Here is a 12,297-nt window from a genome sequence, read left to right on the forward strand (position 1 = left end):
CTCAGTGGTTGAGTGTCCCTGAATTCAATTCCTGGTAACCCCCCCCCCCCACACACACACACAAAACCCTACACCCTTTGCCATCCCCTTATCCTTCTCAATGGAGCTATGATTCTTTTTTTTAAAACTAATAATTGAACTCAGGGGCACTTAATCACTGAGCTGCATCCCCAGCCTTTTTTAGGGTCTCACTAAGTTACTTAGGGCCTCACTAAATTGCTGAGGCTGGCTTTGCACTTGTGTTTCTCCTGCCTCAGCCTCCCCAGTTGCTGGGATTACAGATGTGCACCACCATGCCTGGCTGGAGCTACGATTTTTACTGTGACATCCACCTTACAAGAATAAGGAAATTGATGCTAAGAGAGGAGAATGACTTGTCCAATGCCCCACCACTGCTGTGTGACAGCATCAGAATTCCATAAGAATTCCAGGTATGCCAGAATCCAGAGCCCACACTCCTGACCACATAGGTCAGTGTGATCAGTGAGGAAGCTCAGGTTGGGAGAACATAAGTGACCAACCAAAGGCCACACAGCTACAGGTATCAGGCAATCAGGTCAAGGCTCACATATAATCTTGGCCCCTACTCCATCCACAATGGTTCTTCTTCCATCCTACTTTTCCCCTGAAGGGACAGAAAATCAGCATAATCATGATCAGCAGGATCTTTAGGATCAGAGGAGGGGATGGGGGAGGCAGAGGGGAGGGGACTGAAACTAACAGAAACTTCTATTTTGTTGGAAAGAGAAGATAGCACCTGGGCCCAGCCTCAAACCAAACTTTAAAAGTTAACAATTCTCTGGGTCCAGCTACCCACTTTGCCTTTTGGCCCTGGGAAACCTGAGGAAGATCCATACAGGATGGACAGAAGTTACTCTAGCCAGAAGCAGGAGCAGGGTGGTCTCTAGGCCCCTACCTGTGGTTTTCTCTTTCTTTCTCTTTTTTATTCTTTTCCCAAAGCATTTGTTATTTCTGGAAGTGAATGAGTTCAACAGGGTCTGCTACCTGCTCATAAATTAAGGGGAACTGTGGGTGGGCATGGGAGACTTGTATAACACAGCCTCTAATAGGCATGTGATGGAAAATCAGAGTTGTTTAGCACAAGAGCACTGGCCTAGGAATCTGGGATCTCCAGGGCCTAGTTTTCACTCTGTCTTGGACAACTATAGTTAGAATCCTTAACCTAATGTCCCAATCTGTAAATATAGGCAGAAAATGGAAAATTGAATTTGTGAGAACTGTGAATTCCTGGGAAGAAAATGTGCTATAGTTATTTGAAAGGGTCCTTCCTTTCTCCAAGCATTGTTCATATTTACTAAGGTTTATTTATAAATAGAAATTGTATGTATTTCAGGTGAACCCAGGGCTTCATGTATGTACAATAATTATAGTCACTATGCTGTATATGAAGTCTCCAGAAATTATTCATCTTGTGTAATTGAAACTTTATAACCTTTAATCAACATTTTGCAGTTCCCCCAACTCCCAGCCCCTGGCAACCACCATTCTCTCTCCTTCGATGAGTTTGACTATTCTAGATTCCCCATGTAGGTGAGATCACACTGCATTTTTTTTCTGCACCTGACTTATTTTACTTAGCTAAATGTCCTTCAGGTTCATCCATGTTTTCACAAATGTCAGAATTTCTTTTTTTGGAAAAGACTTGAATAGTACTCTACTGTGTACCTACACACCATATTTTCTTTATCCATTTATGCATCCTGTCACACTGAGGCTGTTGTTTCTGTGTATGGACTATTGTGAATAATGCTGCCATGGACATGGATATGCAGATTCCTCTTCAAGATCCTGATTTTATTACCTTTGGGTGTCTACCCAGTAGTGAGATTGCTGGAGCATTAAAAAAAAAAAAAAAAAAAAACTTTTTTGAGGAAATGCTATGCTTGCTTACTTGTTTCCTTTCTCTCACCCCCTTCCCTTTCTTTTGGGAGCTCTTTATTACTGAGCAACATCCTCAATCCTTTTTACTTTTTGAGACAGGACCTCACTAGGTTGCTGAGGCTGGCCTACACCTTACAATCCTGCCTCTGCCTCCTGAGTCACTGCAACTCTAGACATGCGCCATTGTGCCCAGCTCAATACCATCTGCCACGATGGCTGTACCAACTTATGTTCTCCTCAACGGTGCACAAGGATTCCCTTTGCTCGACATCCTTGGTATGATATTTTGTCTTTTGTTGTTCCTTTTTTCTCTGTCCTTATTATCTTTTGTCTATTGTAATTATTTTTTTTTTCTCTTTCTGGTAATAGCAATTCTAATAGGTGTTGGGGTGATAGAGTCTTCATTTTGGTTTATTTTTTTCATCTTTAATTTTTTTGTGGTGCTGGAGATAAAAACTGGGATATAACAGATGCCAGGCTAGTGGTCTAACACTAAGCTACACCCCAGCTGGGTCTTTATTCCTAGATGTTTATGTAAGCTGGTAATTTAGCTGGCAGTTGGGTGGCTTTTCACCTTTTTTATGTGGATCAAGGAGGCTCCTCCTTCATATCCCTTATATTTCTTAATATTTACAGTAGAGCAGGTAAGTCTTTAAAAATCAGCCCCACAGAAGAAGAATGGACTCCCATGTCGCTATCTATAAATTTAGAGAGAAAATGGAAAACCGAATTTGCAAAAATTATGAATTCATAACAAACACGGCCGAGCCAGCAATTGATGTGTTTAGGAGAATTTATTTCTCATGTATTTTCCCTCCACTCTCCCAGAGGTGTCCCATGGCAACGAGCCTCAGGAGGGCCTCATTCTTCCATCTTCTGTAGGAGATAAAAAAAAAAAAAATGGACACAGGAAATGAGTCAAATTCAATGGGAGGCTGACTATTGCCTTCAGGTGGAGCAGAAAAATGGCATTAAGAAGAGGCTTCGTCTCTCTTTGCACATTGTAAAAAACAAATCAGTCAAGCTACTAGAGATAGGACAAGTCCTCGAAAAGCAAGGAGCTTCCTGGACAGCATCTCCAGTGACAGAGAGAGACAGGGGCAACACGTCTGTCTCCTTGTGTCTCTCGGCTTATTCTCCCAAGAGCCTGGGAATTGGGAGTCTCTGTTGAAATAGTAGCATCTGTGAGTGCATGAGCAGTAGCAGGGGTGGAGGGGACCCACAGGCATCCTCCAAGCTCTCCCTGGGTGTTCTATTGGTCCCCTAGGTCTCAGGGGTCTGCTCTTACCTGGCCCCCCACATCTCGGCTCTTGGCCCTCAGCTTGTTGACTTGGGACTCGGCGATGTCCGCCCTCTCCTCGGCCTCCTCCAGCTCATGCTGGACCCTCCGGCACCTGGACAGCTGCGTGTTGGCTTGCTCCTCCTGAAGGGGAAATGGAGGTATGAGGTTACAGAGCCTCTCAGTGTGACTCTGGGGCTCCAGGGAGTTTGAGGACCAGGAGGCTGTGGGCCCTGGATTACCTGATAACAGGGAGGAAAGGTGGGCTGAGTTCTCCAGAGTGTGAGGATGAAGCTCCCAGTTCATGGCCATGTACACTGGGCTTACCTTGCAGGTGCTCCAAGCCCCCACCCATGTAGCCCTGAACCCCTTCTCTATGCTATCTCACCTGCACAGATTTTTGGAGGAGACACAATTCTAAAATTCTTCTAAGACACCAGAAAGTCTCAGAGACCAATGGCTCAGGTCCCCTTTGTCCTATCATTCTGCCCAGTACCATGTGTCTGGGGCCGGAGCATGGTATGGATCCATTTGAGGGTTATCTAAGGGTTCCTGGCTTAAGTGGCCTCCTAGGTACCCCTCCAACCTTGCCAATCTTGGTGGGACTGCACTAATCCAATGTGTATGATCTCTCTCTCCATTTAACCAATTCAAATATGCTTCTTTGAGGTGAGTCTGGAACTGTCCAGGCTTCTAGGCAGGAAAGAAAAAGGGCAATGGGAGAAGTCATCTGCTTAGACATTTGTCTAGGGGAGAGTCCTTTAAATTTTATTCCTCATAACACTATTTGTGAGAGAAGCTCTGCATGCAATAAGAAGGTTCTGGAACTGGGGTCTGAGCACACCTTTTACTGCCCCATGGCCCCTACTGCCTTACTTCATCATGAATCCTGGCTACCTTAAATAGCTATGCAGGTTTCACCTCTGGGGTCAAGTTAAGGCTGAAGCCCTTGCCAAACTGGAGGATCCAGAGGAAGGGGCATCTTTGCCAATCCTGGCTCAGTTGCCCAGCTTTGTGCACATGTCAATTAAGTGTAGGAAAATCAATTAAGTGTAGGAAATGCTATATGATAGACTATCTCTTCCACTGGGGGAGTTAATCGCAAATTACTTACAAAATCCAAGAAACTCTTGAAGTAAAGCAACCAGTTTTACTTTGTTTAACCCAGAGTGTTCCAAAGTCTATTTCTATAAAAGAAAAAGCTATCCTCCTCCTGTCCCCAGCTTCCTGTCATTCACATCCCCCTGACCTAAAGCCATAGACGATATTTTGGAAAACACTGGGTTCAGCTCATTCTATTTCTCTCCTGTTGGTTTCACCTCTCTGATAAAGGGGCAGATCCACAAGGATGAGAGGGAGTGGTGGGAGTGGAGGAGGATGAGAAGACTGGAGGAGGTGGGGAAAAGGATGTAGGGTGTGGTGATGATGTGCATTAAGAGGAGGTGTCTCAGGGAAGGTGGAGGGGGTGGCGGTTGGGGTGGTTAGGGAGAGTTTGGGCCATGCAAGGCCAGTAAAGTGAGCTAAGATGCAACACGATGGACAGAGTGAGTCAGAGTGGGAAGGGATGGAGTGAGGTGAGTAAAGGTTGAATGTAGGGGATGGAGGTGACAGTACAATGTAGGGGATGGAGATAAGAAGGCACAGAGGTGGTGGAGGTAGGGAAGGTAAGCCAGGGGAGTGAGAAGAGGTGGGCCTATGTTTATACTTGCAAATGCAAACTCAGGTCAGACCTTCTGCAGATGATACTAAACAGGTACCTGTTCCCACTAAGGATTTGTGGGGCATACAGCCAGGTGCGTGGGTATTCCTGGGGATCTCCTATACTCACTGCCTCCTCTGCCTGCCTCTTGTAAGACTTCACTTTGGACTGCAGCTTGTCCACCAGGTCCTGGAGCCGGAGGATATTCTTGCGGTCCTCCTCAGCCTGCAAACAGAATATCTGTGACAGAGTCCCACCAATCTATGGCTTCTATTTATAGGGTTTGGCCCATGCAACATTCACTGAGCTTTTGGAGACTCCACCTGGTAAGTCATTTCCTTGACTTTGCGTTCATATTTGTGGGCCCCCTTGAGAGCTTCTGCTCCCCGCTTCTGCTCAGCGTCCAGCTCGCTTTCCAACTCTCGTACCTGGGTAGGTGAAGAAAACGCAAGTGTGAAGTCAGAGCTCCCAGCTTTCTTTCACAGACTCACATGCCAGGCATTTTAGAATGAACTCAAGATTCCCTAATTAGATTTTGCAATAGGACATGGGAGCTATTTTTATTCACCAGGATACCACTAAGCCCATCAGTGGCTTTGCGTAGATTAGAACGAGACGTCTTCTTTGGGCAGAGGCAGCCCGTGTGCACAGAGCTGGGCAACTGGGCCAGGATTGGCAAAAATGCCCCTTCCTCTGGATCCCTACAGTTTGGCAAGGGCAACACAGACTGGGCTTCAGCTTTAACTTGGACCCCAGAGGTGAAACCTGCATGGCTATTTAAGGTGGCCAGGATTCCTGATAGAGTAAGGCAGTAGGGGCCATGGGGCAATAAAAGGTACACCTTTTGTTTAACCCAGGGTGTCCCAAAGTCTATTTCTATAAAAGAAAAAGCTATCCTCCTCCTGTCCCCAGCTTCCTGTCATTCATATCCCCCTGACCTAATGTCCCAGAAGATACATTGGAAAACACTGGGTTCAGCCCATTCCATTTCTCTCCTGTTGGTTTTACCTCTTTAGGGGCATATCCACAAGGATGAGAGGGAGTAGTGGGAGTGGAGGAGGATGAGAGTTCTAGTTGATGATCATCTAGTTGATGATCTGATGATCATCACTTAGGAAGGAAATGATCCTTCTAGCCAGTCTACCTCAAATGGATAAAACTAGATAAAGTATGTGAAAGTATTTTTAGAAGGATAAAGTACTGCACAGGCATTGTTAATGTCACAGTTGCTTAGGCCTTTTCTGAAGTCTGAAAGGGAGGAGCAGTCACTGAGAACTCAGTTCCTCAATGTGGTCCTACAGCCACAACCCAGTAAGATCCAACTGTGGGTGGAACCCCAGTGGCTGCAGAGGGGTCAACTCTGGACTTGGAGACTCATTGGATCAACTTGGAAAGCTCCCAGTGGAAACTGCTTACTCTGGAAACCCTTCCAAAAAGATCCTCACACCCTCCACTTCATGGTCCCTGCAAACTGTCTTCCATCAGGCTCTGCAAAACTTTTTTTTTTCCCTTGAAATTGCTCTGTAGGTCTATGCAAGGTTTATGGAACTCAGTTAACTGGGCAGCCGGGATTAGAGGACAGTCAAGGTGCCTCACCAGAGAGAGGGTGACCTAGGGCCCTCAGCCAACCCAGAAATCACAGAACCACAGAGGGCAAGAGAGTCCTGATCCTTCCCTCCTTAAGGGATGTATGAGAAGGGTAGGTCTAAGCTCCTTTTAATGGAATAGGACTGGAAATAATTGCAAGTAAACACTTAAGGAATTTGAGAGGAAGTTCTAAATTCCCTGGTGGGTTTACTTTTGTCTACAATTTGTTGTTTTTAGCAAAAATTTTAAAAAATCCTTTCATATTTAAATAAACTGTGTGCCTGGTGACCACATCCTAGGGAGGTTGGTATAAAGAAAGATGGGCTATTCTGCTGGGAAAAGTTGTTTCCTTTTCTTTTCCTCCTCCTCATCCTCTTTCCCTCCCACTCTTTCATTTCCTGTCTTCCTGGGACAATAGAGATCTCCTAACAACCTCCTTCTAACTTCCTCCTCATAGCCCTTTTCTAAAATGTCAATTGCTAGCACAGCCCATTTTTAAAAAAATGACTGAAATAAACCATCACAGGTCTAAAGGGAAAATCAAGCAGTAGAGGAAATGAAGAGAATAGTCAGCAAAGAAACAAAACAAATACAAAAGAAGCTTCCAGATAAAATACAAATAGGACTTTCAGTGTTGGGGGGCAGGCTAATCTTTTCTGGTGCATTAACATGGAAGAAATACCAATTGCTCTCCTTTTGGGACGGAGTGGGAAATACACCAGAATCACAGATTGCATTTAGAAACTTAGAAAAGTTGGGAAGAGAAAGAGACCTGGGAGTGGGAGACAAAGGGAGACTACAGACTACAGGATGGACCATCATTCATCAAAATGAATCTCAGTCCAAATTGTAAATTATAATGAAATGTGTATGAAATTTTCTGATTATAAAGTGAGTTTTTCTCATTTAGGTGCATAGATCTGAGTCTGCATGAAAAACAGAAAATGAGTATTAAAAGACATCATCCCACTACAGATACCAAGGTATTAGCGTATCAAAATGGATTTGTGGCAGGTTGTGGTGGCACACACATGTAATACCAGTGGCTCAGGAAGCTGAGACAGGAAGATTGCGAGTTCAAAGCCAGCCTCAGCAAAAGTGAGGCGCTAAGCAACTAAGTGAGACTCTGTCTCTCAGTAAAATACAAAATGGGGCTGGGGATGTGGCTCAATGGCTGAGTGCCCATTTGTGTGTGTTGGGGTGCAGGGAAAGGTCAAAGAGAATATGTAGAAATTTGGCTCACAGGGACTTTTGGAAATAGTCCCGAAGCTATCTTTTCAGTCTATCAGCAGCCACTTTTGTACCAGATAAATTTCTGGATCATGGTTTTGCCTGGGGCAGCTGAACTGGATATCATTTCAAGAGCCAGAATCCTCTCAAAAGAACTTACCCTGGCCTCCAGTTTCTGGATCTGCTTCTTGCCACCCTTCAGGGCCAGCTGCTCAGCCTCATCCAGACGGTGCTGCAGGTCCTTCACCGTCTGTTCCAAGTTCTTCTTCATCCGCTCCAGGTGGGCACTGGTGTCCTGCTCCTTCTTCAGCTCCTCAGCCATCATGGCGGCCTGGTCAAGTTCACAGGACATATTAGTGAACAATCCACCTATCCCTTCCCAGAGCATATGGATGATGCTGTTCAAGTTGGTCTTGTGCATCAGATTGAATCTCCCCTGCCTTACTGGGGCCAGTTATCATGTTCCATTTTGCCTCTTCAATGACTCCAGGAAGCCACCACTAACTGTACTCATAAGGAGATGAAACCTACCTGTCATGCCCTGGCTTGGAAGCCCCCTTTCTCCATTTCAAATAGCATCTGAAAAGAGAACAGTGCTTACATCCGTGATGGCCTTCTTGGCCTTCTCTTCTGCATTCCTGGACTCCTGGATGGAGTTCTCCACCTCTGCCTGACACTGAGCCAAGTCAGCCTCCAGTTTTTTCTTGGTATTTATCAGGCTTGTGTTCTACAAGAAAAATGAGATATCAGTGGTGACGGTTTTATTTGGGCACATGAAACAATCGAAAAGGAGGTGGTTGGGTGGGTTAGTAAATAACTTATAATCATGTTCCATTTCTTGTTTTTCACATGGGTGGTCTGTTAGGTATGATTTCAGCTTCAACTGAACAGAAAGTCTTGAAACATATCCAAAACTGAACATCAAAAAAAAAAAAAATTGAGTCAATGATAAAGGTGGAATTTTGAATATTTAGGATAGATTAGTCAATAAAAGGCAATGGAACAAGGAAATTGTTGATAGATATAACTACATGTCACATGAAAAATAATCCTAATAATCAAAATGTACTTTAGATAGAATTGAAAGGATAATGACAAACTAAAAAATATTTACAATATATATTATGGAAAAAGTATTCTCTTCCTTATGATAGAAATAAGACGAATCAATAAAAGGGGCAAGGAGTACAAGTAGAAAAAAACACATAGCAAGAAATACAACATACAATAAAATGATGAAGTGATTCACTTTGCTAGTAATAAATACTGAAATTCCCAATGAAGTATGCTCCAACAATAAAACTGATGATGATTCAAGAAATAATAGGGACTTTTCAGAATTTGTAGAAAAGAGCGCTCACATCATTTTCTAATTGGAATAAAAATTGAGACACCTTGTTAAGGAACAATTTACAATGTATTATGAATATCTTTATTGTTTTGACCCTGATTTTATTTCTAGAATTTTATTTACTTCCAGAAATATCAAGGCAATAATAATAGTAGATGTATGTGAAAATTTAGTTATGAGCACATTTATAACAATGGTCTTTCTAATCATAAAAATTTTATTGGGAACAATCTAAATTAACCAACCATAGAGGATTGATTAAAGTGCCATATTATAGCACTGTAGTAGCCTGTTTTCCAGACATTAAAAACCATATCATATATGTCATGATCATTGTATTGTCTTGAGCAACCAATAAAAAAACCACCATATCATAGATGATTTAAAGAGGTAGAAATAAGTTCATGACACATTATTAAATAAAAGCAATAGTTTACAAAAGATCAAACATAGTTTTATCAAAAATGTGTTTATGTAATTCACAAGGGCCTAAGAATAAGATACCCTGAAATGTTAACAATATGGTTGATTTTGTTTCTTCTGTGTGTCTGCTCATATTTTCTGTTTTATAACACAAGCAACTTCTTAAAACTTTCATAAAAATGGTTATTTTGAAAGAAAATCCTAATATTCTCAGATTTCAGCTTAAATGGTATAAGCTAAGCATTCTAATTCAAACACATGAAATCTTGAAATCTGAAAAGGATCCAAAATTCAAAACCTCTCACAACCAGTGGAAAATTCCACACTTAACCTTATGTGATAAGTCATTGTCAAAACTCAGGCACCCTAAACAGAATCTATAGAAGTCCCTTCAGGCTATGTGTACCCAGTGAAAATAAAACAAAACGAGTTTCATGTTTAGATTTGGGTCCCATCCCCAATATATCTTATTATGTATGTGCCAATCTTCCCAAATCCAAAACAACCTGAAATCAGAAACATGTCTAGCCCCAAGTACTTTTGGATAAGGGCTACTTAATCTGTACTTCCTCTGTGAAACCTTCCCCAGATGCTTTAGGCAATAATATGATTCCTGCTTGCTCTGAATTCCCTTTAACATGCATGACCTTTTGTCTTTATCTTTGGATAAAAGAAAGCTCAGGAATCTGTCAATCAAGAGTTCAAGTTTACCTGGCAGTTTTAACCACTACTTTGGGAGGAGTAGGGCCTGGGCTCTACTTGCTCCCATGATGAACCTTGAGCAGAGGCACGTGGAGGAGGTAGTGCGGAGATACCTGGGCTTGCGGGAGGCCCTACCTGCACTCACAGTGGACCTAGAGCCTGGCGCAGGCGGACGCACCTGGGAGTGCAGTAGCTGCACTCGGTCGCTGGCATCCAGCAATTCTTGTTCCGACAGCCTGCGAGTCCTCTCTGTTTGCTCCAGGGCCACCTTCATCTCCTCCAGCTCTTCCTGCAGGAGACCATTCCTGCGTTCCACGATGGCTAGCTGCTCCTTGAGATCCTCGTTGCTCCTTATGGCATCATCCAAATGCAGCTGGGAATCCTACAGGGGCAACCAGGAGTGAAGGCAGAGCCGCAGGGCAGGTTGAGGGAGCGTGGGAGTGGGTGGTGCTCACCTTGAGCTGGCCCTGGACCGTGCGCAGGTGTTTCTGGGTCTCCGCCACCTGGCGGTTGGAATGACCCAGCTGGATCTCCATCTCATTGAGGTCTCCCTCCATCTTCTTCTTCAACCTCAGGGCGTCATTCCGGCTCCGGATTTCAGCATCCAGCACGCTCTGCATGGTCTCTGTGGCTCGCTGGCTGTTTCTTTTTAGCTGCTCAATTTCTTCATCCTTCTCAGTAACCTTGCGGTCAAGCTCGGATTTTACCTGGCTCAGCTCTAGCTGGACACGCAATATCTTGCTCTCCTCATGTTCCAAGGAACCCTAATTAGAAAAAAGGAGCAATTGGGAGTGCTGTGGGCATCACCTCTCGAATGGACATTTCCACCCCTATTGTAGTAAAATGGATATTTTTATACCAATTTCACAGATGAAGGGAACTATATTCAGAGGTTCGAGTATTTGACTTGCCCACGAATATCCCAAATGTTGGGATAAAACTTTATATATTGAGCATCCTTTGGAATTAATAAAAAAGATGATGGGTTTCTGTTTTAATAATAATCATAATTCAAATAAAAATTCGATGGTTGGTATCTATTTTAATAACAACTATAATTCAAGAGCTATTTTCTACAATGACAGGGTAAGTGCTTTTCTGTTATCCTGCATTCGTACAAATTTTCCTAGAAACATCATCACCAATTGCCCTGCTCTGGACATGACCTGATCTGGTGTTTAGAGGGGCTTTGGGCTGATTACACACTCTCTTTGTAGCATCTGTAAAATGGATAAGAATAATATACCTACACAAATCATATGTACACACACACGTATAACACACAGGTATAGATACATATATGGATAGATATGCATACACATACGTACCTATACATATGTATATATAATCTACACAAAGGTCTGTTGTGAGAATTAAATGAATTATACAAGTAAAGGGCTTAGAACTGTGCCTGGCCCATAATAAATTGCATACATGTTAATCATTATTATGGATCTAGGGCTCATAAATTTGAACTTTACATCTGGCTCTATTTTGATGATTTAAGATTCTTAATAGCCACCGATGTTGTGCACAACCCTAAGTTAAACATAAAACTGAAGGATTCTGAGCTGGCTTTCAGAATGTTTGCTGATTGATTTTTTGTTTTGCTTCTTGCAAGGAAGATATTGAGGACACAATGAACACACTTATTTTCCAAAGAGGACATGTGCTAGAGAGGGTACTCGGGAAACCATGCCACAAAGCTTAGCTTTTTCAGCCCCAGGAAGGGTTGAATGTTCTTCCCAACAGGGACTCAATGCCTCCTGGCAGGGAGGCACCTCTATGGGTGGACAAGGGCATCCTTTCAGATTCCTGTTTTCCTGAACTTCCCAGTGCCATATTCCAGACAAGGCACTTGCCTCTGCCTCTTCCAAGGCAGCCTGGAGATCGGACTTTTCCTGCTCCACTTGCTTCTTGGTCTTTTCTACTTCCTGGAGGTTCTTGCCAGTTTCTGCAATCTGCTCAGTTAAGTCAGAAGTCTCTTCTGCAAAGGACAGGCTTGATTTAGGCTGTTGCAACAGACTCTAGCTTATAGCATAGCTACACTTTTGCCAGGCAATTTAGGGGTTGGCAGCTCACTCGTGACATTCACATAGGAGAGAATACAGGGAAGCCATTCAG

The 12,297-nt window shown here is 43.4% G+C and overlaps 1 protein-coding gene across 1 annotated transcript in view; it reads right to left on the reverse strand.

The window, feature by feature from the left end:
- Nucleotides 1-2,464: 2,464 nt before the first annotated feature.
- The window catches only part of Myh13 (myosin heavy chain 13), a 51,966-nt gene continuing 42,133 nt past the window's right edge, over nucleotides 2,465-12,297 (reverse strand). Inside the window, exons 31-39 of the mRNA XM_015504525.2 lie at nucleotides 12,036-12,160; nucleotides 10,629-10,937; nucleotides 10,352-10,555; nucleotides 8,299-8,424; nucleotides 7,858-8,028; nucleotides 5,204-5,308; nucleotides 5,010-5,105; nucleotides 3,191-3,325; nucleotides 2,465-2,600 (exon numbers count right to left, since the gene is read on the reverse strand). Of these exons, the coding sequence (XP_015360011.2) occupies nucleotides 2,562-2,600; nucleotides 3,191-3,325; nucleotides 5,010-5,105; nucleotides 5,204-5,308; nucleotides 7,858-8,028; nucleotides 8,299-8,424; nucleotides 10,352-10,555; nucleotides 10,629-10,937; nucleotides 12,036-12,160 (1,310 nt within the window). The 3' untranslated portion in view covers nucleotides 2,465-2,561. The remainder of the gene's footprint in view (nucleotides 2,601-3,190; nucleotides 3,326-5,009; nucleotides 5,106-5,203; nucleotides 5,309-7,857; nucleotides 8,029-8,298; nucleotides 8,425-10,351; nucleotides 10,556-10,628; nucleotides 10,938-12,035; nucleotides 12,161-12,297) is intronic.

This window comes from Marmota marmota, unplaced genomic scaffold (assembly GCF_001458135.2).
Source record: "Marmota marmota marmota unplaced genomic scaffold, marMar, whole genome shotgun sequence".
In the NCBI taxonomy this organism is placed as follows: Eukaryota; Metazoa; Chordata; class Mammalia; order Rodentia; family Sciuridae; genus Marmota; species Marmota marmota.